The sequence below is a fragment of the Lytechinus pictus genome, chromosome 3 (genome assembly GCF_037042905.1).
Source record: "Lytechinus pictus isolate F3 Inbred chromosome 3, Lp3.0, whole genome shotgun sequence".
Taxonomy (NCBI): domain Eukaryota; kingdom Metazoa; phylum Echinodermata; class Echinoidea; order Temnopleuroida; family Toxopneustidae; genus Lytechinus; species Lytechinus pictus.
The window spans coordinates 74,589,771-74,616,796 of NC_087247.1; the positions used below are offsets into that span (position 1 = coordinate 74,589,771).

Consider the following 27,026-nt stretch of genomic DNA (forward strand, 5'->3'; position numbering starts at 1 on the left):
GAAATAAAAATATTTTAGTGTTCAAGTCCTGCCATGTTTTAGATAATTAATTGTGAAGTCAGGTGATATTATATTACATTCAATAAAGTTTGTTTCTCTGTGCTCACCGAACATTGTTGTTGTCTACATTCAACAGTCGGCATGAACAAGGAGCTTCATAAAGGAGTGTATTTTGGGTTCAACACTAACTTTTGAGCAGTGTATATATATGTTTTTATTTTCTGGGACACATTTACCCAAACCAGGCCAAGCATTTTTGGCTGTCCTATGGTGGGGGGAAGGGGAGTCATTAAATTCCGGGAAATAATTTTTCATCACATTTCAAAATAATTGTTGGCGAGTAATTTATTTGATCAATAATCATCTAAGGCCAGAGTGCCCATTAAACTCTAAAAACAGCATTCACACTGAATTAATGAATTTATAACAAAGTTTGTTTCAAAAGCTGTTTATGTTTAAAAATTGGTCACAATACTTTTACATGTTTTAAATGTCAGACAATATCTACACTGTACATGAATTGTATTTATTCAGTTTATATATATATATATTTGACCTAACATGTACCGTATCTTCACTATATGAAAGACATGGGGCTGCATTACATATTTATTGGTAAGCTTTATATATCTGTATTCAGGAGTACAAAATTGGAAATCAAATTATTGAATTTCTCAGCACTGGGGTTGTAATTGAGAACTGAACTTACTGAGCTTAATCAATCATTAATTCTAACTTTCTTTCTAATGGTAAATATGAATATCTTGAACTTACACCGTACTTCAGCTTATCTTAACATAATATATTCAGCATGAATATCCTCTTATTTTGACTATAGCATAGATTGCCAACCATTAGTTGTGTACGCTAGGGACTTGTAACAAAAGATTTCATCATAAGGTTGATGCTTGATGACACTGATCATTACGTGCAATTAAGCATACACATCAACTATATGATCAATTACTGAGCTGTGTGTTACAGAGGAATCCTTTCATAATGATTTACAACTTTGGTTGCTACCATGGTAACCTTGATAGTGATTGGATTTTGAGCCCCGTTACCATGGTAGTTATCATAATGACAGAGTTTGCATATATTATCCCTAAATTAGACCCCAAAATAGCCAATCTGGAATAAAATTATTGGAAATGGTTTTTCAACTGATTTGAGTAGGTATGGGTGTCAACATTTACCAAAAAAAGTTAGGAGGAATACGGGTTTTTCAAGGTCAAAGGTCAATGACCTTTTCATATATACTGTATAATGGTATCTCTGAGAGCGAAAGGCACAGGTTGGTGATAATGGTGTCAAATGCACAAATTCTTACCAGAATATAAAATAGAATAAAATTAATTACCTAGAATGCACATTCACCACTAAAATTCAAGGTCAAAGCCTTTCAAAGGTCAATGACCTTTTTTTACATTATATACCATATCGTATAATGGTATCTCTGAGATGATAAAGTACAGGCTGGTGATCATGGTGTCAAAATGTACAGATTCTTACAAGAAGATCAAATAAAATAAATTTAAGTACCTAGAATGCACATTCACCAATAAAATTCAAGGTCAAAGCTTTTCAAAGCTCAATGACCGTTTTACATCATATACCATACTGTATAATGGAATCTCTGAGATGAAAAGGCACATGCATGCGATATTAATACACATAGGAGTAATGCCGAAAATTTGTTCACAAATTATTATTACCTCCTATTAAAGCCTCTTTATCATGATCATGATCATGATCGGCGGACGGCATTTGCATATCAATGAGTCAGAATGAAGAGGATAGAGGGTATTTGTATTCAAGTTCATCGTGACTTAGCCGTGAACCAGAATAGCCTGGTGGTTGAGTCGCTGCCCGGCAAGCAGTAGATGACAGGTTCGAATCCCACTGGTTCCAATTTTTTCTGACTTATGATTTTCATTAAAGGTCGAGCATGCGATCTTAATACACATAGGAGTAATGCCAAAAATTTGTTCACAAATTATTATTACCTCCTAGTAAAGCCTCTTTATTTACTATCTATTGTCCACGGCGGACAGCATTTGTACATATATCAATGAGTCAGAAAGAAGAGGATAGAGGGTATTTGTATTCAAGTTCATCGTGACTTAGCCGTGAACCAGAATAGCCTGGTGGTTGAGTCGCTGCCCGGCAAGCAGTAGATGACAGGTTCGAATCCCACTGGTTCCAATTTTTTCTGACTTATGATTTTCATTAAAGATCGAGCATGCGATCTTAATACACATAGGAGTAATGCCAAAAATTTGTTCACAAATTATTATTACCTCCTAGTAAAGCCTCTTTATTTACTATCTATTGTCCACGGCGGACAGCATTTGTACATATATCAATGAGTCAGAAAGAAGAGGATAGAGGGTATTTGTATTCAAGTTCATCGTGACTTAGCCGTGAACCAGAATAGCCTGGTGGTTGAGTCGCTGCCCGGCAAGCAGTAGATGACAGGTTCGAATCCCACTGGTTCCAATTTTTTCTGACTTATGATTTTCATTAAAGATCGAGCATGCGATCTTAATACACATAGGAGTAATGCCAAAAATTTGTTCACAAATTATTATTACCTCCTAGTAAAGCCTCTTTATTTACTATCTATTGTCCACGGCGGACAGCATTTGTACATATATCAATGAGTCAGAAAGAAGAGGATAGAGGGTATTTGTATTCAAGTTCATCGTGACTTAGCCGTGAACCAGAATAGCCTGGTGGTTGAGTCGCTGCCCGGCAAGCAGTAGATGACAGGTTCGAATCCCACTGGTTCCAATTTTTTCTGACTTATGATTTTCATTAAAGATCGAGCATGCGATCTTAATACACATAGGAGTAATGCCAAAAATTTGTTCACAAATTATTATTACCTCCTAGTAAAGCCTCTTTATTTACTATCTATTGTCCACGGCGGACAGCATTTGTACATATATCAATGAGTCAGAAAGAAGAGGATAGAGGGTATTTGTATTCAAGTTCATCGTGACTTAGCCGTGAACCAGAATAGCCTGGTGGTTGAGTCGCTGCCCGGCAAGCAGTAGATGACAGGTTCGAATCCCACTGGTTCCAATTTTTTCTGACTTATGATTTTCATTAAAGATCGAGCATGCGATCTTAATACACATAGGAGTAATGCCGAAAATTTGTTCACAAATTATTATTACCTCCTATTAAAGCCTCTTTATTTACGAAAACATGGAGGTTTCATGATTTCAGTGTGAAATAATGAAGGTCATGGAGAATGTATTTAGGGGTCAGAGGTCAATGAACCCTTTCCAAAATATCAGTGAAAATTAAGTAAAGGTCAGAAGGTCAGAGTCAGATAAATATGGCAATTATACATGTGCGAATTCTAGTACAATTGGTGAATGAGCATTGTAGGTACTTGATCTGATTTCATTTGATCTTCTTGTAAGAATCTGTGCATTTTGACACGAAGATCACCAACCTGCACCTTTTCATCTCAGAGATACCATTATACCGTATATGGTATATTATGTAAAAAAAAAAGGTAATTGACCTTTGAAAGGCCTTGACCTTGAATTTCATGGGTGAATGAGCATTGTAGGTACTTAATTTTTTTATTTGATCCTCTTGTAAGAATCTGTGCATTTTGACACCATGATCACCAACCTGTAATATTTTATCTGGGAGATATCATGATACAGTATATTTAAAAGGGTCATTGACCTTTGACCTTGAAAAAAAGCACTTTCCCCAACCCGTATTCCTCCTAGCTTTTTTTGGTAAATGTTGACACCTATACCTACTCAAATCAGTCAAAAAACCATTTCCAATAACTTTATTCCAGATGGTTACTAATTACGGGATACTAATAGCTGTAACTCTTTATGAAATGGGTTCCAGAAATGAAGTGTAGCTTCTATTTTCTAATAGGTAGATAATATGAAATAAGATGATATAAAACCAGGGCACAAGTAACCTAAGGAAAAGTTCCATTAAACACATCTCAGGCGATTCTGTGTTACATACAGAATGATGTGCATATTGTATTTAGATTATTTAAAATAAATGACATGGATCATTAACATAATTCGCCCTCATATCAAAACAATGGATGATGAGGTTAGTTAGAGCATTGGATTTATGGTCTGAGTTCATATTCCTGTTCAGTCAGAGTAATTTCTGTCGTCTACAAGGTCAGCCATTATGAATGATTAAACTTAACCCTAAGTTTGAGGGGGGTCAATTTGACCCCCTTCAACAAATTTCGTCACTTTGCCGGCATGCACATTTTTTTTACCATGCCGTTCGCTGACCCTTTACTTTCAAATTTGCAACTTAATAAACCTGAGGGAATCAGATATAATTGAAGTCATGCTCAAGCACCACTGCATACATATCTAAGGTGTAATCTGATTGATGAATACCTAGCAGTGTTTCCTCTGAACATGATCTAACCAATACAGTTATGTGTTTAACACACTTGAACTCCCAAGTTGATATATTATTTATATTATTATAGTTCAAGTGTGATTTGAAGTCATACAATATGAGACAATTCAGTAATACATTTCAAGTATATCTGCTTTGTGTAGTAGCTGTTTTCATCTCTCAGTCTAGGCACTAGTTACTCATCACAACCAATATCTAGATAATTTTAACACAAATTCTACCACTCGCTTCTTTCTAGTTATTATAATCTTCTGATGTCATTTTCCATGCCATAGATCATTGCTTTAAGTCTGTGTAATTCTCCTTGCATTTCTTTAGATTTCTTTGCTGTTGTATGAACATCACGAAGCATTCTCATATCACCATCCTCACCAAATCCAAGGGTCACCTGATAAAAAACAACATGAAGAAACATATCAACAATCAACAATAAACACAAACATCTCAGCAATTTGTTTACAAGAGACAAGATATTATATTTAGAAAAAATAACAATAAGGACATTACAATACATGCGGTTCAATAGAGTATTTTACATAAAGGATACACTACTACTACTTCAGTCTGCAGCCTATTTTCTTGTCATCGAAAAAAGTATATGAATATCAACTATTTGCATTTAGTGCACTTAAAGAGAAACATCAATGGATATAATATGCCAGAACTTTTGATCTTATTTTCTTAAGAAGCATCACAGGCTGTTATCATAAGGCAGCAAAATTAATTTCTATGTAATTAGGCTTACCTTGAATAGTTGTTTCTCTACATCTTTGAGTCTACCCCTAAGAGTTTTGATATCATTCTTGAAACCTTCTACCTCTAGATTACGTCTCTTCTCAAGAGCCTCATATCTCTGATTCATCAGCTGAAGACGTCTACTAAGTTTCTCTGTTCGTCCCTTTAGATTAAGACAAAAAAATAATGCCACAGGCAACCTCTAAACTAAGAAGGTTATCACAGTTACATTTGTGATTCTATCTCTTTTTTTTAACACTGCAATGCATATACTAATCCATATATTCCTGTATAGTCACACAATGATAAATTGAAGTTAAGAATAAGATGTAATTTTTCATCCATGAATTTAATACATATGATCAGAAAATATTATATTTATGTGCAAATAACTACTGTGGAGTGACAAAAAATATACTGCATCCCAACATATCCCATTACTACCTACTGCATGTACTGCACCTTTAGATGTCTTGATGAGTTTTGAAACTAATGAATGCATCATTTCTAGTGCTTGTAAGTGCTTTGTGCAACTAATAAAAATCAATAAACATTACAGTGATTTATTTCGTATTTACAAGAAATGTATTACCTTAAAAGCTTCTTTACTAACATCTTCTTTCTCTCTGATAGCTGCTAACTCAGATTCTAAAGTGATCACTTGTTCTCTATACATATCACTCAGCTTCTGAGCTTGTTGAAGCTGATTCTCTAAAGCCTATAAACAAGATGTTTGAAAGGAAAAGACAATGGCATTGATAACAAAGAAAATGAAAAAAAAAGAAAACCACAATGGCAACTGTTATAAGCTGAGTTTTTCTACATGCTTACATGCAATACCATGTAGTAATCAGAGCCTGTTTACAGTTAGGGAAACGGTTTAATGATGTTATTTCTTTTAATTGGACAATCATTTTAACATTCCAATCAAGCAAAACTTTTAGTGACTGTATCATCATATATCCATTGAATGATTCTTAGTGAAAATTCCAATTTGATGGTTAGTCAAACTAAGCACCATCCAGCAATGATTTTCCATGATAAAATTTCTTTATTTCTTTCTTAGATATCAGGGACCTGGTGCCCATAACACAAAGCTTATCGTAGAACATTTTTCTATGGTTGATTCCATTGACTACAATATACAATCAATCATGAAAATAAAGTTTAGGATCAATCGCAACCCTTTGTGTTACGAGACCCTGATATTCTTAATTTTTAGAATTCTTTTATTGTAAATTTTACCCCTAAATATTTAAATTTCAGATTGCATCTTTCACACAAAAAGAGTTTTGTGAATGTATCTTGTGTACATTCATGGATGGTCCTTATGAAATAGAACTACATTTTGAGTTACAGATATTAAGATTTCATTCAACATGTTCTCATTCTTAATACAAGGTAGGTAAATTTTGTTCTACATATATTCCATGAACAAAATGTACCTCAATATTTTGATGTCCCTCTTGAAATTCATTTAATTCAATGAATTTTGAACTGAAATACTCTCACCTCAATCTCTATGGTTTGAGCTTGTCTCTGCTCCAGTGCATGATCAGATACATGTAAAACATCATCTTTAGATACATTCAATTGTTCTTTACATCTATCAAGTTCTTGGAGGAGTTTATCTTTCTCTCCCATCCATCTCTTTTCCTCTGCTCGGCTCTCATACTTCAACTGCAGGTAATCCCTTGTGCTGTCATACAGGAGATTCTGAGTTTGATGGAGTCTGTATTTTCAGATAAAAAGAAAAAAAATACATTTGAATCAGGACAAAGCAGAGCGAACAAGGAATCATTGTTAAGGAATAGGAGGGGACAAAAAGCTAATAACGTTATCAAGCACTTAGCCTTCACAATGATAGCTTTATTACACATGATTTGTTAGTTAATGCAGGGAGTTGTTAGGAAGGAAATGTTAGTCTTTCATTCATGGGTTCTAAAGCCTAACAAGGCATTAACGATATTGTGTCTCACCCACTTGTATCCACTCATTGCGAAATATCTGGTACAGAATGTCATACCATATAAAATATGAGAAGGGGTATTTCATGAAATGCTATTCCCTTTCACCTTCTCCTGCACCTACTCCAACCTTTTAATATGAGAGAGAATACTGCAATGATATTTTACATGTGTGAAGGTTAAATGTGTTTGTGGGTGCAGTCTAGCTGAGGGCTATAGAAAATGAAGTGTCATAATGAGCTTATTATTTAGAAGAAAAAAATAAGAGAAAAGAGTTTTGAAGAAGTGTTAGTGAGTAAAGGAAAATACAACATTTTGAAGAAAAAAAAATTGCCGGTAAGTGCCAAAACAGTCTTTGACTTTATAACATAAACTCCAACGGCACCATAACATGCAGGTCCCCTTAGTGTATACAACCTAAGTTTAGGTGGAAAGTTAGTGACAGTTGTAAAGCTCTTTGTCATAAGAGAATCTTGGAAGTAAACTTTAACATCTGACCTGAAATGACCTTTGAGTTGACCTTACCATGTGATCCATGAAGGTATAATAACATGAATGTACCCCAGTCCATACATCACCAAAGTTAAGTTGCCATTGCAATATGTGCAGAGAAGTCCTGAAAGTAAACTTTAACACATGATCTCAAATACCTTTGACCTCATCACATGACCACTGATGGCACTATGACATGCAGCTCCACTTAGTGTATCTATGAATTTTAAAATGAGCATGCATACATATTTTGGATAATAAATAACCCTACCAGGTTCTCAGCTTTTAAATGAAGTTACTAACTGACGAATGTTCACTACCATAGAATGTGACTTAATAAATAGGGGATTAAAGTTGGCTAGTCTGTTGAAACATAATTACCCTCCCACTATTGTAAGAAGGTGACAAAAAAGAGGACTAGAAACAAAAAATAAATCAAATGAAGTCATTAAAAATAGCAGTCATTAAAGTAGTTGGCGCACTAACTCGGCCATTGATAGCGCGATCGCCGTGAAAATTTGCACGCGCAAATAGCTGGATGTAAACTACAAGACTGTATAGTAAAATTTTCAAAAAATTAATTGTTTATATTTTTATCAATTAGTTACGCAAATAAGTGGATGAAATTTGCCCTAATTTTGGTTTTTGATGTACGTTTTTACCTTACACTCACTTTATATAGCTAGTAGAATGCTAATTTTTGGTGAACATATACATTTTTACATTTCTTAAACAAATCTACATAAGAATTGCCGAAAAATAATTAATTTCCTATGGATCTTATTGTTTTTTTAATTCTTATGTATTTTTTGTTCTTACAAACCTTTGTTTTTATTGTTTTTTTTTAGAACTTTGAAAACAGAATTCCATGACTTTTCCATGACTAAATTGCTGATTTCCATGACTTCCCGTGACATCCCAGGAGTTATGTAGAATTTGGGATGTCACAAAACTGGGAAAAATGGAAATCATGAACACCAATTATAATAGCATGGTATGATCACAGAGTATTTGGGTTGCAAGACACAACAAACTGGAAAGCTGCCATAGCCAAGAGGTAAATGCAATTCCATGACTATTCCCTGACCAAAATCCACTTTTCATGACTTTTCACAAATTTTCCAAATTCCCTGACTATTCCCTGGCTTTCCATGACCACAAATTTTTCCAGGATTTTCCATGACTTTGGGAACCCTGACATGAAATAAATCCATCTAAAGCAACAAAAGTTAAAAAAAATCATACATTTATGATTTTTTGTTGAAAAACACAATTTGCTTTGACTTTATACACGGAATCACGTTTTTTACCAATTTTGGGACCAGCATGCGCTTACAAAATATTGCGTCACTTCGGAACCATGTGTCCTGGCGTCGCAAATTTGGTTTCAAAAGATACGCAAGACTTAAAAGTAAAAAGTCAGCAAGCGGCACAGTCAAAAAAATATGTGCGACGGCGTAGCAGCGAAATTTGTCAAGGGTGGTCAAATTGACCCCCCCCCCCAGTTTAATAAGGGTTAAAGGTTAAGTCCACACCAGAAAAATGTTGATTTGAATCAATAGAAAAAAAATTTGATTTGAATCAATAGAGAAAAATAAAACAAGATTAATGCTGAAAGTTTCATCAAAATCGGATGTAAAATAAGAAAGTTATGACATTTGAAGGTTTTGCGTATTTTTCACAAAACAGTTTTAAGCACAACTCTGTGATATGCAAATTAGAGAATCTGTGATGACCCTCACTATTTCTTTTTGTTTTTTTTACTGCTTGAATTGTATAATATTTCAGTTTTGACAGTAAGGAATAACTTGACTGAACCATAAAAAGTTAAAACAATGGTAATTCCACATGTTCAAGGAGAAAATAAAAAAATTTCATATTTCACATAATAAAATACAAAAGAAATAGTGAGTGATGTCATCAGTCCATTCATTTGCACACTGGCCAGGATGTGCATGTAACTGTTTTGTGAAATTAAGCGAAACTTTAAACTGTCATGACTATCTTATTTTGCAACCTATTTTGATGAAATTTTTAGTGTTATACTTGTTGGGTGTCAGGAAGAAAAAAATTGCAATGTATTCCCACAAAATACAAATTATGGATCTAATACTGTATAATTAAACTGTCAAAAATGGTGATTTAGGTATGTGTTTCATGTTGTTACATACAATGACTGGAATGCTAAGTCAGTTACCCCTATCAGATTGCACACAAACAATGGTCACCAGTCATTTTCAAATTCATTTGTAACTATTGAACAGCTTTATGAAACTCCAACTAGTTTTGATGTGTACATCCAAGTTTTTTTAATTTTTTGGACTGAAGACTGAAATTTGACCATCCTGACCTCCTGAACAGTATTGATAAGTTCTAATTGAAAATCAGAGTACACATTTTTGTGTTGCCTATTCACATTTAGAATGCAATGTCGGTGATATTATTGTCTTCTTAATTCTTGTCAATAGGAATAAAGTCTGTGTATAATAGACTTACCTGTCTTCTAAAGCTTGTACTTTACTTTGATCTCTTTCTATCACTGTCTGCATCTCTTCCATTCTTACTCTCCTGTCTTCTATCAATGCATCTACCTAAATATACAAATCAAACAAAATGTTATCTACCATCTATACAAACTCTTGAGAAACATCTATATGTACATGTAGTATAAATGCGCAAGGCAATTCCACAATAGCAAATTATTTATACAGTCCGACCTCTCTTATCCGGCCTCCCCTTTCTACATGTATCATCCGGAAGCACACTTGCCGAGATTTTTTTTCTTCAATCTAGTACGTGGGGAAATGAGATTTCAATCTAAAATCATAATTCCTATGCAAACTTACTATGATTACATACATTTTCCAATATAGTCTACCTACAACCACATTATCTTTTATAAAAATATCTTACCCAAATCAGCGAAAGAACTGACTTGATAATTTTCCAGTAAATCAGTGCAAAGCACAATCTTTTTCATATCGGGGAAAAAAACAACACGTCTCGCTCAGGCCTCGTCTTGCATTACAGACAGTGCCATCTATCATGTTTGAGCCTACAGTCAGGATAACAATGGCTGACTTTGCGAAGCTGCAATGATCCAATTTTCAAACTTAGTTTCATCAAGTCATTCTCTTTCTTTCGAGGTATGCTCGATATTTTCCTTAAAGGAGAATGAAACCCTTGAAACCAGCTGAATCCATATCAAAGAGAAAAATCAAAGAAACATATTGTTGAAAGTTTGAGGAAGATTGAATGAATAATAAGAAAGTTATGAGCATTTGAATATTGAGATCACTAATGCCATGTAGATCCTCCCATTGGCAATGCGACCAAGATCTGTGATGTCACACTCCCTCATTACTTTAGTACTTATTTCACTTATATTCTCACTTTTATAGAGTCTATCACAAGGTGAGGTGTTCTCTTTATGAGGGGACAAGTACAGAGGTTTCAAAACATTATATCATTGATGAATCGTTTGTCATATGATTAGAATGAGCAAAAAGAGATGTTTTGGGGTATATTTTCAGTGTCCAAAAGGGGAGAGTTGTTCATCTGTGACATCATAGATCTTGGTCGCATTGCCAATGGGAGGATCTCCATAGCATTAGTGATCTCGACATTCAAATGCTCATAACTCTTCTATTGCTAGTCCTATTTTACTCAAACTTTTGTTGATCTTATTCTTTGATTTTTCTGCTTTCACAAAAACTAACTTGCTCCAAGAGTTTCATTCTCCTTTAATCATTTCAGCTGGTAAATTATCCAAGAGTTTTGGCTTCCAATCGATTGCATTTCCGTAAAAAAAGCCTATAATTTGCACTGACAGCAGTGAAATACTGTCTGTGTACGCCCACTACAATAGATTACATGGAGCTACCATTGGGGAGGCAGCTCCATGTATTTAATATTGGGTCTCCAAGATCCGAATTGGTGCTGGTCCCAACGTGTCCGGATAAGAATGTCGGATTGCATTACCATGGAGCTATTAACACAGCAGGAGATCCTTCTGCCAGTTCCTCTGTTAATCCTTTGTTATCGCTTCCTTCTGGCGAAGGACGATATACCTCATAGGTTACAATCTGATTCAACCCAGCCAACAGTACGTACCGAGAAAGATGGATATTAGTCATTTATGTATGTCTGTCTTTCTTGCTTTATTTGAACCTTTTCCTGTAAGCTCCTGTCTTAGAAATTATAATGAGGGAAAAAAGCATACTACGAACTTGATTTTGATGCTAAGATTATTTATTCGGTCATGTTCGCCTTGAAAATATAACGATGAACCTGCGGGGCATTTCTATGGTGATTGTCGCATCGTCGAGTATCCTCCAGTGCCCCATGTACTCCTATTTGTGTAAGTTGAAGGTGAGTGTGATAGCTCAGAGCTCCGGCATCACATTCAGACAGTACAGGCCTCTGCTCCGGACCGTTTCGGAAAAATACTATAATTGACGCATTTGAAGAGATAGATCTAGACCTAAATTATATGATATTTTGTTGATTATGATCTGTAAATTTTATTTATATCAATATTACCCCTTGGGTCCGAATATCAGCATCTTAAATTGCATTTGATCATCAACTTTCCCTATCTGATTTAGGGCTGATTTACGAGCGGCCTGCGCCTGCAGTGTAAGTGTGAAAGTGCCATGATGGACCACCCTGCTGTGAGGGGATTAGCTGTGCCGCGCATGAAGCAAAGCTTCCAGAGAGCCAGATCTCTATTTGTTAATAGCTCCATGGTATGTAAGGGCACTAGTATTCAACCCGTTTGGAGAGTTTCCTCAAATATATAGAAATATAGAATTTACCTGAATTTCAGACCCGTCTTATTTCCAAGAGCAAATGCTGGTTATTCTTTTTCCGTTATTTTTTTCTTCAACCCGTCGACTGTGTGCGCGGGCGATCTAATTATATGGCGATGGTTTTTGGCACTAGTATTCAATCCGTCGGCACTATAGTATTCAACCTAGCGATGAAAGATGGCCCTGTCTTTCAATCTGCCCTTGTCCCATCCGACTATGGACTAGACCAATTGAGATGAGACCAAACAGGGAATTAATCAAAGCCAGAGACTTACATAAATCTAGATCTAATTTAGCAATCTAGACCATTTTGAAATTAGCCATCTATCATCACTAGGTTGAATACTAGTGCATTTCAGTGCAAAAGGTCATCGCCGCATAATTCGATCCTCCGCGCATACAGTCGACAGATTGATAAAGAAAATACCGACAACAGATTACACTGGAAATAACAAAGGTATGAAATTAAGATAAATTCCCTATTTCTAAATATTTGGGGGAATTTGTCAAAATCTTTGAATTATGCTGGGTTGAATACTAGTGCCCATACGGTATTACCAAAATGTTCAAGTCTGTAACCTTATCTTCGCTCTCTTTTAAGCATTTTGGTGCAAGAATAATGGGTCTGTTCTATCATCTTAACTTTCATCTCAATAATTATACTCAAGATATTCCAGCATTAATGCTTGGTAATAGACTTACCAATAAAGATTCAAGATTATTTTTATTTGTCTCTGAATGAGAGCATATTACAAAGAAACTTAGCTTGGCATTCAAATACATACACAAAAGATAGAAAATACAATTCATAACAATAGAAAACTATAAATATACAAAGGACATAATAAATTTCTGCAATATCTTAATCAGGGACTCGATTTTAAGGCGCGCGAGAGCGATCGCGCGCTACATGCGCGCCTTAATCCATTTTAGGTAGCGCGATTAATAGCGCGCCTCGTGATCGCTGAGCTGCGCGGAAATGCCTTAAGTCGCCCTCGAAATCACCCAAAATCATTGCCGAGTGATAACAACTCAACGGCCCACTAACGCCATATGTTCGAGCTCCGCATACCATTTAAAAATCATCAAATATCCACACTCAAAATCATGAATAAGCCTTGAAAATAGCGAGGAGCGCAGTTTCAAATTTTGCGTCTTTTTTTCTGTACCACGTATTTCCATACACATGGTACCAGGTATGGAAAAAAAAATCAACGCAACGGTCGGGAAACTGTTGCATGTATAGGGGTCCATTATGACTACCACGCACCATGTGCAATTTCTAATGCACGTGTTTCCCCTACAGATATCACAATTCAGAGTCTAGTAACCTAGCATTGGTGAGTTGTCATTCGGCTTTGCTTTTCAAAACGGCCTATTAACATCCAAAATAAGTTACCTTATTTATTAATTATAACTAAAAAATAATTTTTCTTTTTCTAGAGGATGAGGTAAATATCAGAAAATAAATCATCAAACAAAGCTCCATCTATTTTACAAGGCCGGCGGCAGGCTCACGCACGAACGCATTGGCGCATGTAGCCAGTCGGAGCTCTGTCTCTCTGCCAGAGCTCTGGGGGACAATTCGCTCAGTAAAGGCCTCAATGATGGTGATTTTCTGTTTCAGACAGAGTTTACATTTCAGGTATATTATTCAAAACTGCCAATAAAGTTTGATGATTTCTTCATTGTCATGTATATTTAAGTTCTTAATGAATACATTCTCACCAAATTTAGACTCCCCCATAGAGAAATGCAATTTTCGTGGAGATCTGCGTTTTCAAAGAACTTCAGGAAAAGTTAGGGTGTGTGGGCCTTTATTACATGTACATGGCCGAGTACAGGGTATTGTACTGGAATAGACGGAGTAGAAATTAGATATTGAATTCATTTACATCCAAGTCCAACTCACAGTCACACATACACGCACAGTGCCACACACCCACATCCAAGATTCTAAGCATGAAAAAATAACTTAAAAAATCATACAATATTTAACAAAAAGTAATAATTCATTAATAAGTGAACAGGTATTCCTGAAAATACAAAAAAGTAGCATTTAAAAAGAGCCCCCAAAATGCAAAATTAGCCCCAAAATTTGACAAAAAAATTAAAATGGAGCCCCCGAAAAAAAAAAATTGTCAGTGACTTAACTTTTAGCCAAAGTCAAAACCTCACTCAAACAGGTTTTACAATCTAATTACAATACATTGTAAAACAATTATAAATATTGCATATTCGATTGTTTCCTTCCTTTTGGTTGTTGATTGTAACTTAGTACATATATTTCCTCCATCTGTTTTGTTAATTGGACAAAAAGCTCCCCTTGTATGTTGAAGAAGAGCTTTTTGCAGTGCTCCTCTACCGCTCTCCTTAAAAGTTCTAGGAGAGCTTTTTATTGCTCCCCTCATAAATATAAAACCGAGTCCCTGCTTAATACCCCTTCAAATTCACAATTCATTCCAAATATTGAATTAATAAATATAGAGCCATTTTCAAAGAACAAAAATGTCCAATGAAACGAAACATTCATAATACAAATGATGCACAGGTTAGAATGGGTTTGTAGGAACTGTGTGCCATAAGATAACTTTGGCAAGGTTTAACATCTCACTTACCTGGTCTTTTGATACTCTTGCTTGGTCTGCCATCTGACTCTGTAAAGCTTCAATCTGAAGCAGTAATACTTCTACATCTTGTTTTTCCTTTATGTCTACATTCTCGTTGGATTTCTTCTTATCTACATGCACATAATACACAAGGGGAGAAGGAATTACTAATCTTGAAGTTCAGGTGAATCAGATCAAATCAAATCACTTTAATCACTAGACTTGGGCAAAAATTTACTTTAAGAGTTACATGTTTAATGTTTTGCACTGTCTGGTCTGAAAAATTGCTTTCACTTAGGCAACTTAAAGAAAATATTAAAAATAATTTGGTAACTTTAGCTGATGGCGATCGAAAATGACGAATCTTATTTAGCATGCAACTAAATATTACAGACATACATGACTTCATGAATAGTAATATGAAATGGCCTCCCTAGTCTGAAAACTTTATCTTAAACATGAAAACATAGAAGATGTAACTACTCTTTTAATCAGGGTTCCCTGATGATAATTTATCCAGTCATTCAATTTTTATTTTTTTTAAATGCAACAAAATATAACAGAGTCTGACTGACTACCGAGCTTTCGACTTTTGGCCGATCAAAATTCCCTGATTTTTCCCACATTTGAGGCATTTTGCCTGATTTGAGGTATGTTTTAATTAAATTACCTGATTTTTCCCTGACTGGAAAAAGTTAAATAATTTTCCCTGATTTCCCTGATGGGCTGGGAACCCTGCTAGTGTACCAACCCAATTTAAGTACCAGTATAGCACAATTTATATTGTACAACGCCTACTTAGCTTGTTGTACGCTAGCAAATGGGAGGCTGAATGTCAAACATTTGTACAAAAGACGTACAATCCAAAATGTACCATTGCATGGCTTTAGGTGACGTCACAATACAATTTAATTCATTGTGCTCAGTAAAAATGAAGGTGCAATGCGCGTAAATGCGCAATGCTGCCCAAGGTCATGTGCGCTTGTGGGATTTTGCCTTCCGCTTTCAGTATTTTTGCTCCCTTTTCATAGATTACTATAGGGATATACTCTTTTTTTTTCATATTTTCGCTAAATTCTGAGGCGTTGTACAACACAAATAGCGAATATTTTTATTCATGCAATGGTGCGAGATTTCTCATACAGTGAAAGAAAAAAACGCTCTATTCAACTCGGCTAATGCCTCGTTGAATAGAGCATCTTTCTTTCACCTCATGCGAAATCTCGCACCATCACACTCATGCCTATTCGCTATTTGTATATTAATATGCTGTTAACAGATGTTCCATGCTCTGTAAAATCTAGAAATTCTGTTATCACTATATATCTGTTCTGCTCATTATGTAGACCTGTGATTAAGTATGTAATATCATCATGGCTCCCAATCATAAAAACCATGTCCGAGCAATGATGCCCACCCCCCCCCCTCTCGACACTTTGCGAGATATTTCCAAACTGCAAAAAAGTTGCGCCGCAAAATTTTATGACCTTTTCCAGGCCTCTCGATTAATTTTAATTTTTGGAAGTCAGCCGGGCACCCTGGACTAAACTTTAGGTGGTCTAATGGCAGTTTAAGTGGTCATCACATGCATATTGAAATTAATGTATCATGACAAATTGTAAAGTATCAACTCTGGTGGAACTTTTCTGTGGATTAAAAAGGACAAACTCAAGCCTTTGTTTCAAAGGAGATACAAAAAATTTACTCATGATCCTTTTCACACCTTTGTTTTACTTGAGACTTGTTCATTTTTAGACTTAAAGCTAAATGAACGTAGTTGCAGTAAAACACTGATTTTGTGAGAAAGTCTGTAAAACCAAGGTAAAGTATTACTATATCATCATGGATCTAGATCTGGTACAGTTACATAAACTGAACTCTGTGAAATCATAAAATCTAAGCTGAAATACGATCACACTGAAGATTGCCAACACAGATAGGCACACGTGGGACAGTGTATTATTATTGCTGGAATAAAGACCCGACGGAAGTGACCGAATCCGCGCTTATTTTGGTTATTTCTCGGCAATTACACAATTTCTTCCAGAATCCTTTGGCACATATTTTTTATTCATACAAACAGACACTTGGGTGGTCATTATATTAGATTCTGTAAAAAGAAATTTTGAGATCGTTACCAGAACTGGAATTTACCTTTAAAGTTAGAGGTACATTTTAAAATGAACAAGGGTCAATGACATTTCCTGAAATAAAAGCACAAGGGGGGGCAACTTCCATTGACGAGTGGATACCATGCGCGACCATGGGGTCTCGAAAAGCACCCTAAACACGTATTTTCCATATTCTGAAAATGCACCCCTTAACAAGAATTGGCGTGTAAAACCCTACCCTTAACAAGTACTGGCAACAAAACGATACTCTTGGCAAGTATTCCCTGAAATGAACCCCTGCAAGTACAGCGATATTTTATTGTTATGTCACGGGTCCGTCGGTCGTCGGTTTTACACATTGGTTTAGTACGGCCCTGACCCAAGTTCCACAGCTCGCGCAAATCGGACTCTAAACACGTATAGTGTTGGGGCAAAAACGACATCCTTTATAAAACATTTTAATTTTGTTTCATCATCCCCGCAAATTTGACCCTAAACACGTAGCTTTCCTATAGCGAAATAGATACCCTTTTTTAATTATTTTTGTGTTTTTGACACCCTTATCACGTTACGTACGTAACGTGCCCTATCTTGAAAAAGACATCCTTTTTACGTGTTTTTTTTGGTCGCGCATGGTATCCACTCGTCAATGTAAGTGGCCCCCCCGGGCAAGACCCTCACCAACACTGAGGGAAACCATGCATAATAAAATGAATACAACTTCACCAAACTGAAATTGGAAGAACATCATTCAATTCACATTTGATCATGGTTATGATAAATTTATTGTCAAAACATCACATCGGAAATGTTAAAGTGCACTCACTCCATAAAGTGAATCAAACCGAGACTTGTTGTCATGATTTGGTCTGTCACATGTGTAAACTATTTTTTCCTTTTTTTTAATGTACTAACTTGATATAAAGGCTTCACTTTCAGCCCCCCCCCCCTTCCTCGCTCCTCCCCCCTCTCCCCCTCTGTCCATGTTTCTCTTTCTCTCTGTCCATGTGTAACTGTCTCTCTCTGTCCCTGTCCCTTTCTCTGTCACTCTCTCTAAGGTAAACTCTGAGTCTCTGTGTTTAATTTGTTTTCTTTTAATGCATGATATCCTGTACTCATAGTTTGTTTTTGGATATCATATTAGTATTTTAATTTTGCATTATGTAATTATTTATGATGTTTACCGGTATGTAATGTTTATATTTTTTATTTGTAAAAGATTCCATAATTCAGCCTCTGGCTGCGAAAGAATTTATAGCAACTTTTTATGAAATGGGCCCCAGAAGTATACATTACAGAAAGAGTGGGAACAAAACCACAAGTGGCTTGGATGAGGCAAAACATAAACAAGTGATCATGTTGTTTAGGCCTGGGACGAATGTCATTTTTACCATTCAATTATTTCCTGAAAAAACAATCGAATGATTCGATTGTTCGTCAGGAATCACGTCTTCTAAAATCGCAAAAGTTGACCTAGTTATTAGTGACCAAAAATGCAGAAAATCTACAACTCTCAATGCCACACTTATACAACTGGACCTTACTGCATTGAACATCAAGGGTCTGTTTCTCACAAATGAAAGTATGACTATTCATTCCCCCTTTGATTTCTTTGACTATGTCAAAAGAAATTACATGAAATAACTTTCAGTTTATTGTTTCAATTTAAAAAATTTCCTGAATCAATGCTTTTATACACCCCCCGCATATGAATGAATCAGTCCAGATCATTGTTCACAGGTCAGTCCAAAGTCCAATTACGTCTTTTTTGTCTCCAATTCACAGTAAACAATTCATTCACGCCGTATTCTTGTGACAGAGACACTTATCATCTTGCCTGGAAATGAAATAAATGAATAAACTGAATAAATGAAAAGTTCTTACTAGTGAGGTTCTTCTTTGCTGGTTTAGCAGAGGTTGGTCTAGATACTGCTGCTCTCACATTGGCTGTTGAACTACTCTGAAGGGGCATGACAGATTGTAAACCAAGCTTCTCACCTGGTATAAAAAAACAAGTAAAACAAAAATTAATCCGAATTCTTAAAATATTAGTAAATATAACCCATAGGGAACATGAAGACTACTTAATAATTGCACCAGGAGAACAAACAAGCATGAACAGTCCGATCTCTCTTATCTGTATATGTTGGGACCAGCACTACTCCGGATAAGGGATTTGGTTGGATATGGGAGACCCTATGTTTAATACGTGCAGCTGCCTTCCCAACGGTAGCTACATGTAATCTGTTCATTCTGTTGTATATGTAGGTGGCGTACACTGAAACTATTTCACTGCTGTCAGTGAAATTATGGTAAAATTTTATGGAAATTAAATTAATTTATTGCCAAACCCTTGGAATAATTCAACTACTTAAATCATTGAGGAATGTATTAAGCAGGTCTTGGAAAAAAGAGAGTGAGTCAATGAAATTCCATCATCACTGCTTTGCGAAGTCAGCCATTGTAGACTGATGGCGCTCTCCATAACTCAAGACAACAAATGTTGGTTTCCCCCCCCCCCCAAAGATAAGAGAGGTTGGACTACAGTATCAAGGCAAAAGAGATTTTGTGTCTCGCCCACTTGAAAATAACCAGAAATATCGTGATTTGCGAGGGCACGCAACAGAATTGTATCGAAACTTCATTGTGAAATAACTGGGATGGAATAACACTTGTCATAAGAGCCTTGCACGTAAACTTTAATGTTGACCTGAAAATGACCTTTGACCTTACCATGTGACCTCCGACTGCAGCATAACATGCAGGTCGCCTAAGTACATCTACCATCCAAGTTTTGTTGAAAAGTGACCTACGGTTGCGGAGTTAGTTGTCATAAGAGAGTCTTGCATGTAAACTTTAACGTTGACCTGAAAATGACCTTTGACCTTATCATGTGACCTCCGACTGCAGCATAACATGCAGGTCCCCCAAGTCCATCTACCATCCAAGTTTGGTTGAAAAGCGACTTACGGTTGCAGAGTTAGGTGTCATAAGAGAGTCTTGCATGTAAAGTTTAACGTTGACCTGAAAATGACCTTTGACCTTACCATTTGACCTCCGACTGCAGCATAACATGCAGGTCCCCCAAGTCCATTTACCATCCAAGTTTGGTTGAAAAGTGACCTACGGTTGCGGAGTTAGTTGTCATAAGAGAGTCTTGCATGTAAACTTTAACGTTGACCTGAAAATGACCTTTGACCTTATCATGTGACCTCCGACTGCAGCATAACATGCAGGTCCCCCAAGTTCATCTACCATTCAAGTTTGGTTGAAAAGTGACTTACGGTTGCAGAGTTAGGTGTCATAAGAGAGTCTTGCATGTAAACTTTAACGTTGACCTGAAATTCTGAAAATGACCTTTGACCTTCCCATGTGACCTCCGACTGCAGCATAACATGCAGATCCCCCAACTCCATCTACCATCCAAGTTTGGTTGAAAAGCGACGTGGAGTTATGTGTCATTAGGTTTGTGACGGACGGACGAGACGACGGACTGACATTTGGATCCCTAAGTCTCGCCTTCACCTCTGGTGGGCGAGACAAAAATGATTAAAATGTATTATCTCCTATTGTCACCTGTAATGATTCATATCCACAGTATTAATCCTTCTATATAAACATCATCAATACAAATGAAATCATAATGTCTGCCTTAACTTTCATTGACTGCTTGATAAAAGTCACTAAATCTACCAAACCTGATTGAGTATAAATCAGAGTTGAATCATAGTTTGATGACAATCTGTGTAATACCTACCTTCTGGATGTGGATATCTCTTGGTAGGATGATGCTGCTTTACTACAGCCCTAGCTGGTGGTTCCTTGTGGAAATAGGTTACCTCAGGTTCACCTGGACCATTCAATGCAAGCAGGTGCTGGATCCTAAGATCAATCAAATATGACAGTCTGGATCATTAGAAACCTCATGAATTTCAGATACCTTTAAAACATGTCAAAAATGAAATGAAATTAAACATAAAATGCTTGTCCTGAAAACTCAATCTGCATTGCCATACAATATATTTTCATATATATTTTCTTAAAAATCTAAATACAATTGAAGCAAACTTTATTTGTATTTAATACCTACATGTAGCATAAGTCAAAGAAATCACTGTGTAATGACCAATGATTATAATCAAAATTTGCCTGTATTGTGTTTGTTATTTTGACAGAAACTTAGATGCACAATGCTAGTTTACCTTTTCCTGTCTTCAAGCTCTCTAATTTTTAATCTGTCATTCTCGGCATACAGTCTGAGTACTTGCTCTCTTTCTTGGAAGAGATATACCTGCATATCACTAAGAGCCTTCTGCAGCTCTGCAATCTCTTCTTCACGCTGTCGTAAATCCCACTGCATTTTGTGCTGCCAATGGATATAGTAAATGGTTGCAAATAAAGTATGTTAAATAAGCTTATAAGCTTCTTTTTTCTTTCAACCTTTTGTATTTCTGATAAATTGTAACACTGCATTTCATGGGAAATCTAAACATTCCAAGAAAAAGCAATGTAAAAACAAACCAACATTACAATGACATAAACAGAACATGAAATTCTCAATTAAATGCAACTGGATAGTATAGTGACTGTTATTACATTTGGATACATATTTTGAATCGAGAAAACTCATGATATAAAGAATTCTTCCTGAACTTTGTTATTTTCTGACATGGTCCATTTAAACCTACATGTACCTGTCGTTCATATGTGGTCTTATATTGATCCAGTTTCTTCATCATATCTTGATGTTCTCCATCAAACTCAGCTATTTTTCTTCTGTAATACTCAAGAAGTTCTCTGGATGGTCTTAGATGACCAAGTCTCTCATTGACTGTTGGGATTGGAGGTCCTTCATCTACATCATCTTCTACAAATACACTTGGAATGTCTGCATTTTCAAAATGAATAACAGTAGCATCCTTCCTTGCTTTTTTAGATGATGAACGTCGGGAGGAGGGTCGATAGGTTGAATAGGGAGTCTGAGCCATCACTGTAAATTCTTGCAGAGATCGATAAGATACATCCATAGGCTAAACAGATTTAAAACAAGGAAAAACAAAGGTTGGAAATAATCTCCCATACAAGGTGAACATGTTTGCTTTTCATTCAAAATGCCTATTTCCCAATGCTCAAACATTTTGATAGGAAAAACACAAATTTATAAAGAGTTACAATGTACATACTGGTTTACAACTTTTGCATTATGGCAACTACTGTGGTCACATTACTTGACAACCAATTACAATCAATATTTTCATGGAGTTAAAATAATTACCTGATAAGCAAAGCACATTTCATTGCTATCATGATTACATTTATAAGAATTCACAAGCTCTCATTGAAAGAGGGCAAGCCATGTACTCTAACTACTTTTGCATAGACTCTATGTAGTTGGTTGCTTAAGTTGCAGAAACATTTAAGCAAAAAAATCAATTAAATTTCTTTTTCACCAAAAAAAGATGGAAAAATAAAATAAGATTTCTGAATGTCAATGTTGGCACTGATCTATACACAGAGGTACACGTATGCTGGAATACAGAAGGTCAGCGTTATCATGTGGGGTAAAGTGGGTCTGTACTGCACAAGGTTACTTTGGCATGGTTTAAACCAATGGGGCGCAGCAGAGTAAGTTTAGACCACAATGCCAAAGTTACCCCGCATGCACACAGTTCCGCTGACCCACAAAAAAAAATGCATCACCTGTTTTACAGAATAGATAAATTTTATTTAAATACAAATGGAGCACCTCTGGCAGTCTTGCCTGCATTACACGATTCGATATAGTAGCATACTCTATGTTCATTGACCATAAATGACATTTGACCTTGATCATGTGACCGAAGACTTGTGCAAGACGATCAGTGATACTTGATTACCCTTATGTCCACAATTCATGAACTAGATCCATAACTTAAAAAGTTATGACGGCAATTCAATAAATACCCCAACACTGCCAAAGTTCATTGACCTTGGTCATGTGACCTGAAACTCACACAGGATGTTCACTGTTTGATTACTCTTATGTCCAAGTTTCATGAATTAAATCCATATACTTTCAGAGTTATATTTAAAAACCTTAACCTTTGTTAAGATCTTTATTTGATTACCCCAGCATAATGTAAGTTCATTGACCCTAAATGACCTTTGACCTTGGTCATGTGACCTGAAACTCAGGCAGGATGTAATACTTGATTACCCTTATATCCAAGTTTCATGAACTAGGTCCATTTACTTCCTATGATGAAGGTTAAGATTTTGAAGGTGATTCCCCTAACTTGGCCAAAGTTCATTGACCTTAAATGACCTTGATCATGTGACCCGAAACTTGCACACGATGTTCAGTGATACTTGATTAATGTCCAGGTTTCATGAATCAGATCCATAAACTTTCAAAGTTATGATGGTAATTCAACCCTCAAATTGGCCAAAGTTCATTGACCCTAAATGACCTTTGACCTTAGTCATGTGACCAGAAACTCAGGCAGGATGTTCAATAATACTTTATTAACCTTATGTCCAAGTTACATGAACTAGGTCCATATACTTCCTAAGTTATGCTGTCATTTCAAAAACTTAACCTTTGGTTAAGATTTGGTGTTGATGCCGCCGCCGTCGGAAAAGCGGCGCCTGTAGTCTCACTCTGCTATGCAGGTGAGACAAAAAAGGACTGCAAATGCGATGACATTACTGGAGATACAACTTTGGAAATAATCATTTAAATCATTTAAAAAATCAATATACAAACCAAAATATATACAAAATCATACATGAATGTACAGTATAGTTTAAATGATTAGGGTGCCCCTAAAAGCAAAAGCTTGATGAGCGGGACACCCAATACATATATATATATAAGTGTACATAAAAGTGAAAAGGTAACAATAATAAACACAAACAATACATAAGAAAATAAGATGGTATACCTACAGGGAAGAGAGGGGGGGGGTCAGGAAAAGGGTGTGGAATGAATTAATTGGCATACATAATTACAAGTGAACTTTTGAATTTTGTTTTAAATGCAGTAACATTTGTGCTAGAAATTACATTGGGAGGGAGGGAATTCCATATTCGAGGACCAGTGGATTTAAATGAATAAAGGGTTGATTGATTGAATGCTACAGGATAATGGAATTTAGAGTGGGAGCGGGTATTGTATTGATGGTAGTCTTTATTATATTTAAATAGATTAATCATATTAAGGGGTGCTAAGTTGTGATTTACGTAGTACATTAGAATTGCAATTTGAATTTTATGAATATCAAAAACTGTAAAGGTGTTTAATCTAAAAAATAAAGGGCATGATGGAGCTAGGTAGTGGGAGTTAGAACAAATACGTAAAGCCTTTTTTTGGAGTATGTGTATGGGGTTTAGTTTTGTAGTGCCACAACTTGCCCAAGTGATATTACCATAATAGATATAAGGAAGCAATAAAGTCTAAAGAATTGTAGAGCATAAGCAAATGTTTTTCTGTAAGATTATTACGTAATTCAGCTAATATACCTATATTTTTTGACATCTTATTACTAACAAAAAAGTGGTGTTCGTTGTAAGACAATTTGTCATCAAGTACAAATCCTAAGAATTTTACGGAATTTACTAATTTTAAAGTTACATTTCTAATTCTAACATTGAAGTCAAAAGATACATTGTGGGATAAATGAGGTTTTCGAAAATACATAACACTTGTTTTGTCAAAATTGACAACGAGTTTGTTTGCATCGAACCAATCACAAATCTTACATAATTCATCATTTGTTTTTCCCAGTAAATATATAGAATTGCTATGGGTAGAAATAATAGTAGTGTCATCAGCAAATAAAACATAATTAAAGAATGAAGATGCTGAACATAAATCATTTATATAAATAAGGAAGAGAAGCGGGCCCAGTATGGAGCCTTGGGGGACTCCATACTGGGCGGCATACTGGGCAATAGAATATTGAGAATCATAATTGTATAATGAAGTGTAGTTTTGTTGATCAATTAAGTAGCTCTGGAACCATTCCCACACTGCTCCCCTAATACCGTAACGAGATAATTTATATAAGAGAATGTTATGGTCTATGAGGTCGAACGCTTTTGATAGGTCTAGGAATATTCCAAATGAGTGGTAATAATTATTCATATTAGTTTAGAGGGTATTATTTAAGTCAGTTAATGCATGCTCACATGAATGTCCTACCCTAAATCCGTATTGACAGTTGTTTAATATTCTGCTATTATCTAAGTGGGAAATTAATCTTTTGTAAACAATTTTTTGGAAAAGAAGTTGTTAAATTAATTTACTACATCTTGATTATTACATACATTAACATTATTTTTCATAAAAAAATAAAAAAAGGAAAATTTTGTTTATTTTTCTTACACATTAGGTCGTTTATAATTTGCCAAACCTTTCTAAGATTATTTTTATTCTTGGATAAGAAATCACAATAATATTTTTAACGAGCTGCTCTTAAAAGCTGATTTAAAATGATACGATATTTCTTATATTTCATTTCAATTGATTTAGTACGTTTTTGGCAAAAAAGTTTGTGAAGTCAATTTTTTTTATTGATACATTTTAACAAGCCATGACTAATCCAAGGCTTTTTAGCCGAAATCTTAGTCTTTTTTCAAGTTTACAATCCACATTAAATGCTGATTTGAATACTTCAAGGAAATTGTTCTATGCATCATCTGCATCACCTAATGATAATATATGGTTCCAGTCAAAAGAGAGTAACATTTTGTTGAGGCTATCAATATTTTCTTTGTTAATGCTTCTTTTCTTAAAATTCATATTGACGTCTGTTTTAGAATAAGACCTTATATTACGGGTAATTGAAAAAATTGGCAAATGGTCAGTAGTATCGTCATAAAATATTCCAGAAGATATATTCTTTTCGCATACATTCGTAAAAATATTGTCGATTAAAGTTGTCGAGCAATGTGTTATTCTTGTAGGTCGGTTAATCAAGGGTCTGAGGGAATTATTCAACAAATTTATATTCCAGTCACCCATAATACATATATATTCTTGTTTTCATTTATAAATTTTCTAAGGCATGTATTTACATCGTTATTAGAATCAGCTACATTTGAACCAGGATCACGATAATTAATTCCAATGATTATGTTTTTTTTATCACATATATTAATTTCAAGAAAGAGAGATTCGCATAAGTTTTGTGCCAGATTTATATCCACTCTTTCTATCACATTCAATGAATCATGAATCAACATGGCTACTCCACCACCTCTACTTTTTGTTCTGTCACAGTGAAAAAAACTATAATTTTCCATATGAAATTTTGGGGTTAATGGGTGCATCCAGGTTTCACTGAATCCATATGTTAAAAAATTAGGACTAATTTGTTTCGTAATAAAATCGTTTATATTTTCAAAATTTTTATGCAAGCTTCTTGCGTTAAAATGGAGTACATGTACACTAAATCAATGCATCATTATCAAAAGTCATTTCAGAATTGAATTCAGCGGGTAACCAGTATCTACTTGGATTATCAAGTACAGGGCAGTTAACATCGGGATCAATATTGGATAAGTTATCTTCTTTATTTATGCACATGTTAATTTCACAACCATTTAATTCATATTGTATATCATGGTTGAAAAGGTTGCCAAATTTTATATCTGAAAGGTTGTTAAAAGGGAAAGGGGATTCACAAAATAACATAAATTACTCAAAGATTAAGGGTAAAAAATACAATGGAAAAACGAGTTAAAAAAATCTTGTACTAAAATTGTTACATAAACAAGAGTGCAATTGGGGTACACAATAGTTTAATCACACTTTCAAGTTTCATTACTTGTAGTCCAATATAGTCTTTAAAGTTTCAGTTCATCGTTTGTTCATGTGTCTTTTCA

At 35.3% G+C, this 27,026-nt stretch overlaps 1 protein-coding gene across 1 annotated transcript; it reads right to left on the bottom strand.

Moving 5' to 3' along the window:
* Positions 1 to 327: 327 nt before the first annotated feature.
* LOC129256703 (coiled-coil domain-containing protein 77-like) lies at positions 328 to 23,346 on the bottom strand. Its single transcript, XM_054894867.2, has 10 exons — positions 21,854 to 23,346; positions 21,362 to 21,525; positions 20,917 to 21,041; positions 19,044 to 19,157; positions 15,058 to 15,179; positions 10,125 to 10,219; positions 6,682 to 6,901; positions 5,762 to 5,887; positions 5,180 to 5,332; positions 328 to 4,822 (listed from the first exon to the last, which is right to left on the bottom strand). The coding sequence occupies exons 1-10, from the start codon at positions 22,184 to 22,186 to the stop codon at positions 4,676 to 4,678; spliced, it is 1,599 nt and encodes a 532-aa protein (XP_054750842.1). The 5' UTR covers positions 22,187 to 23,346; the 3' UTR covers positions 328 to 4,675.
* Positions 23,347 to 27,026: the final 3,680 nt, after the last annotated feature.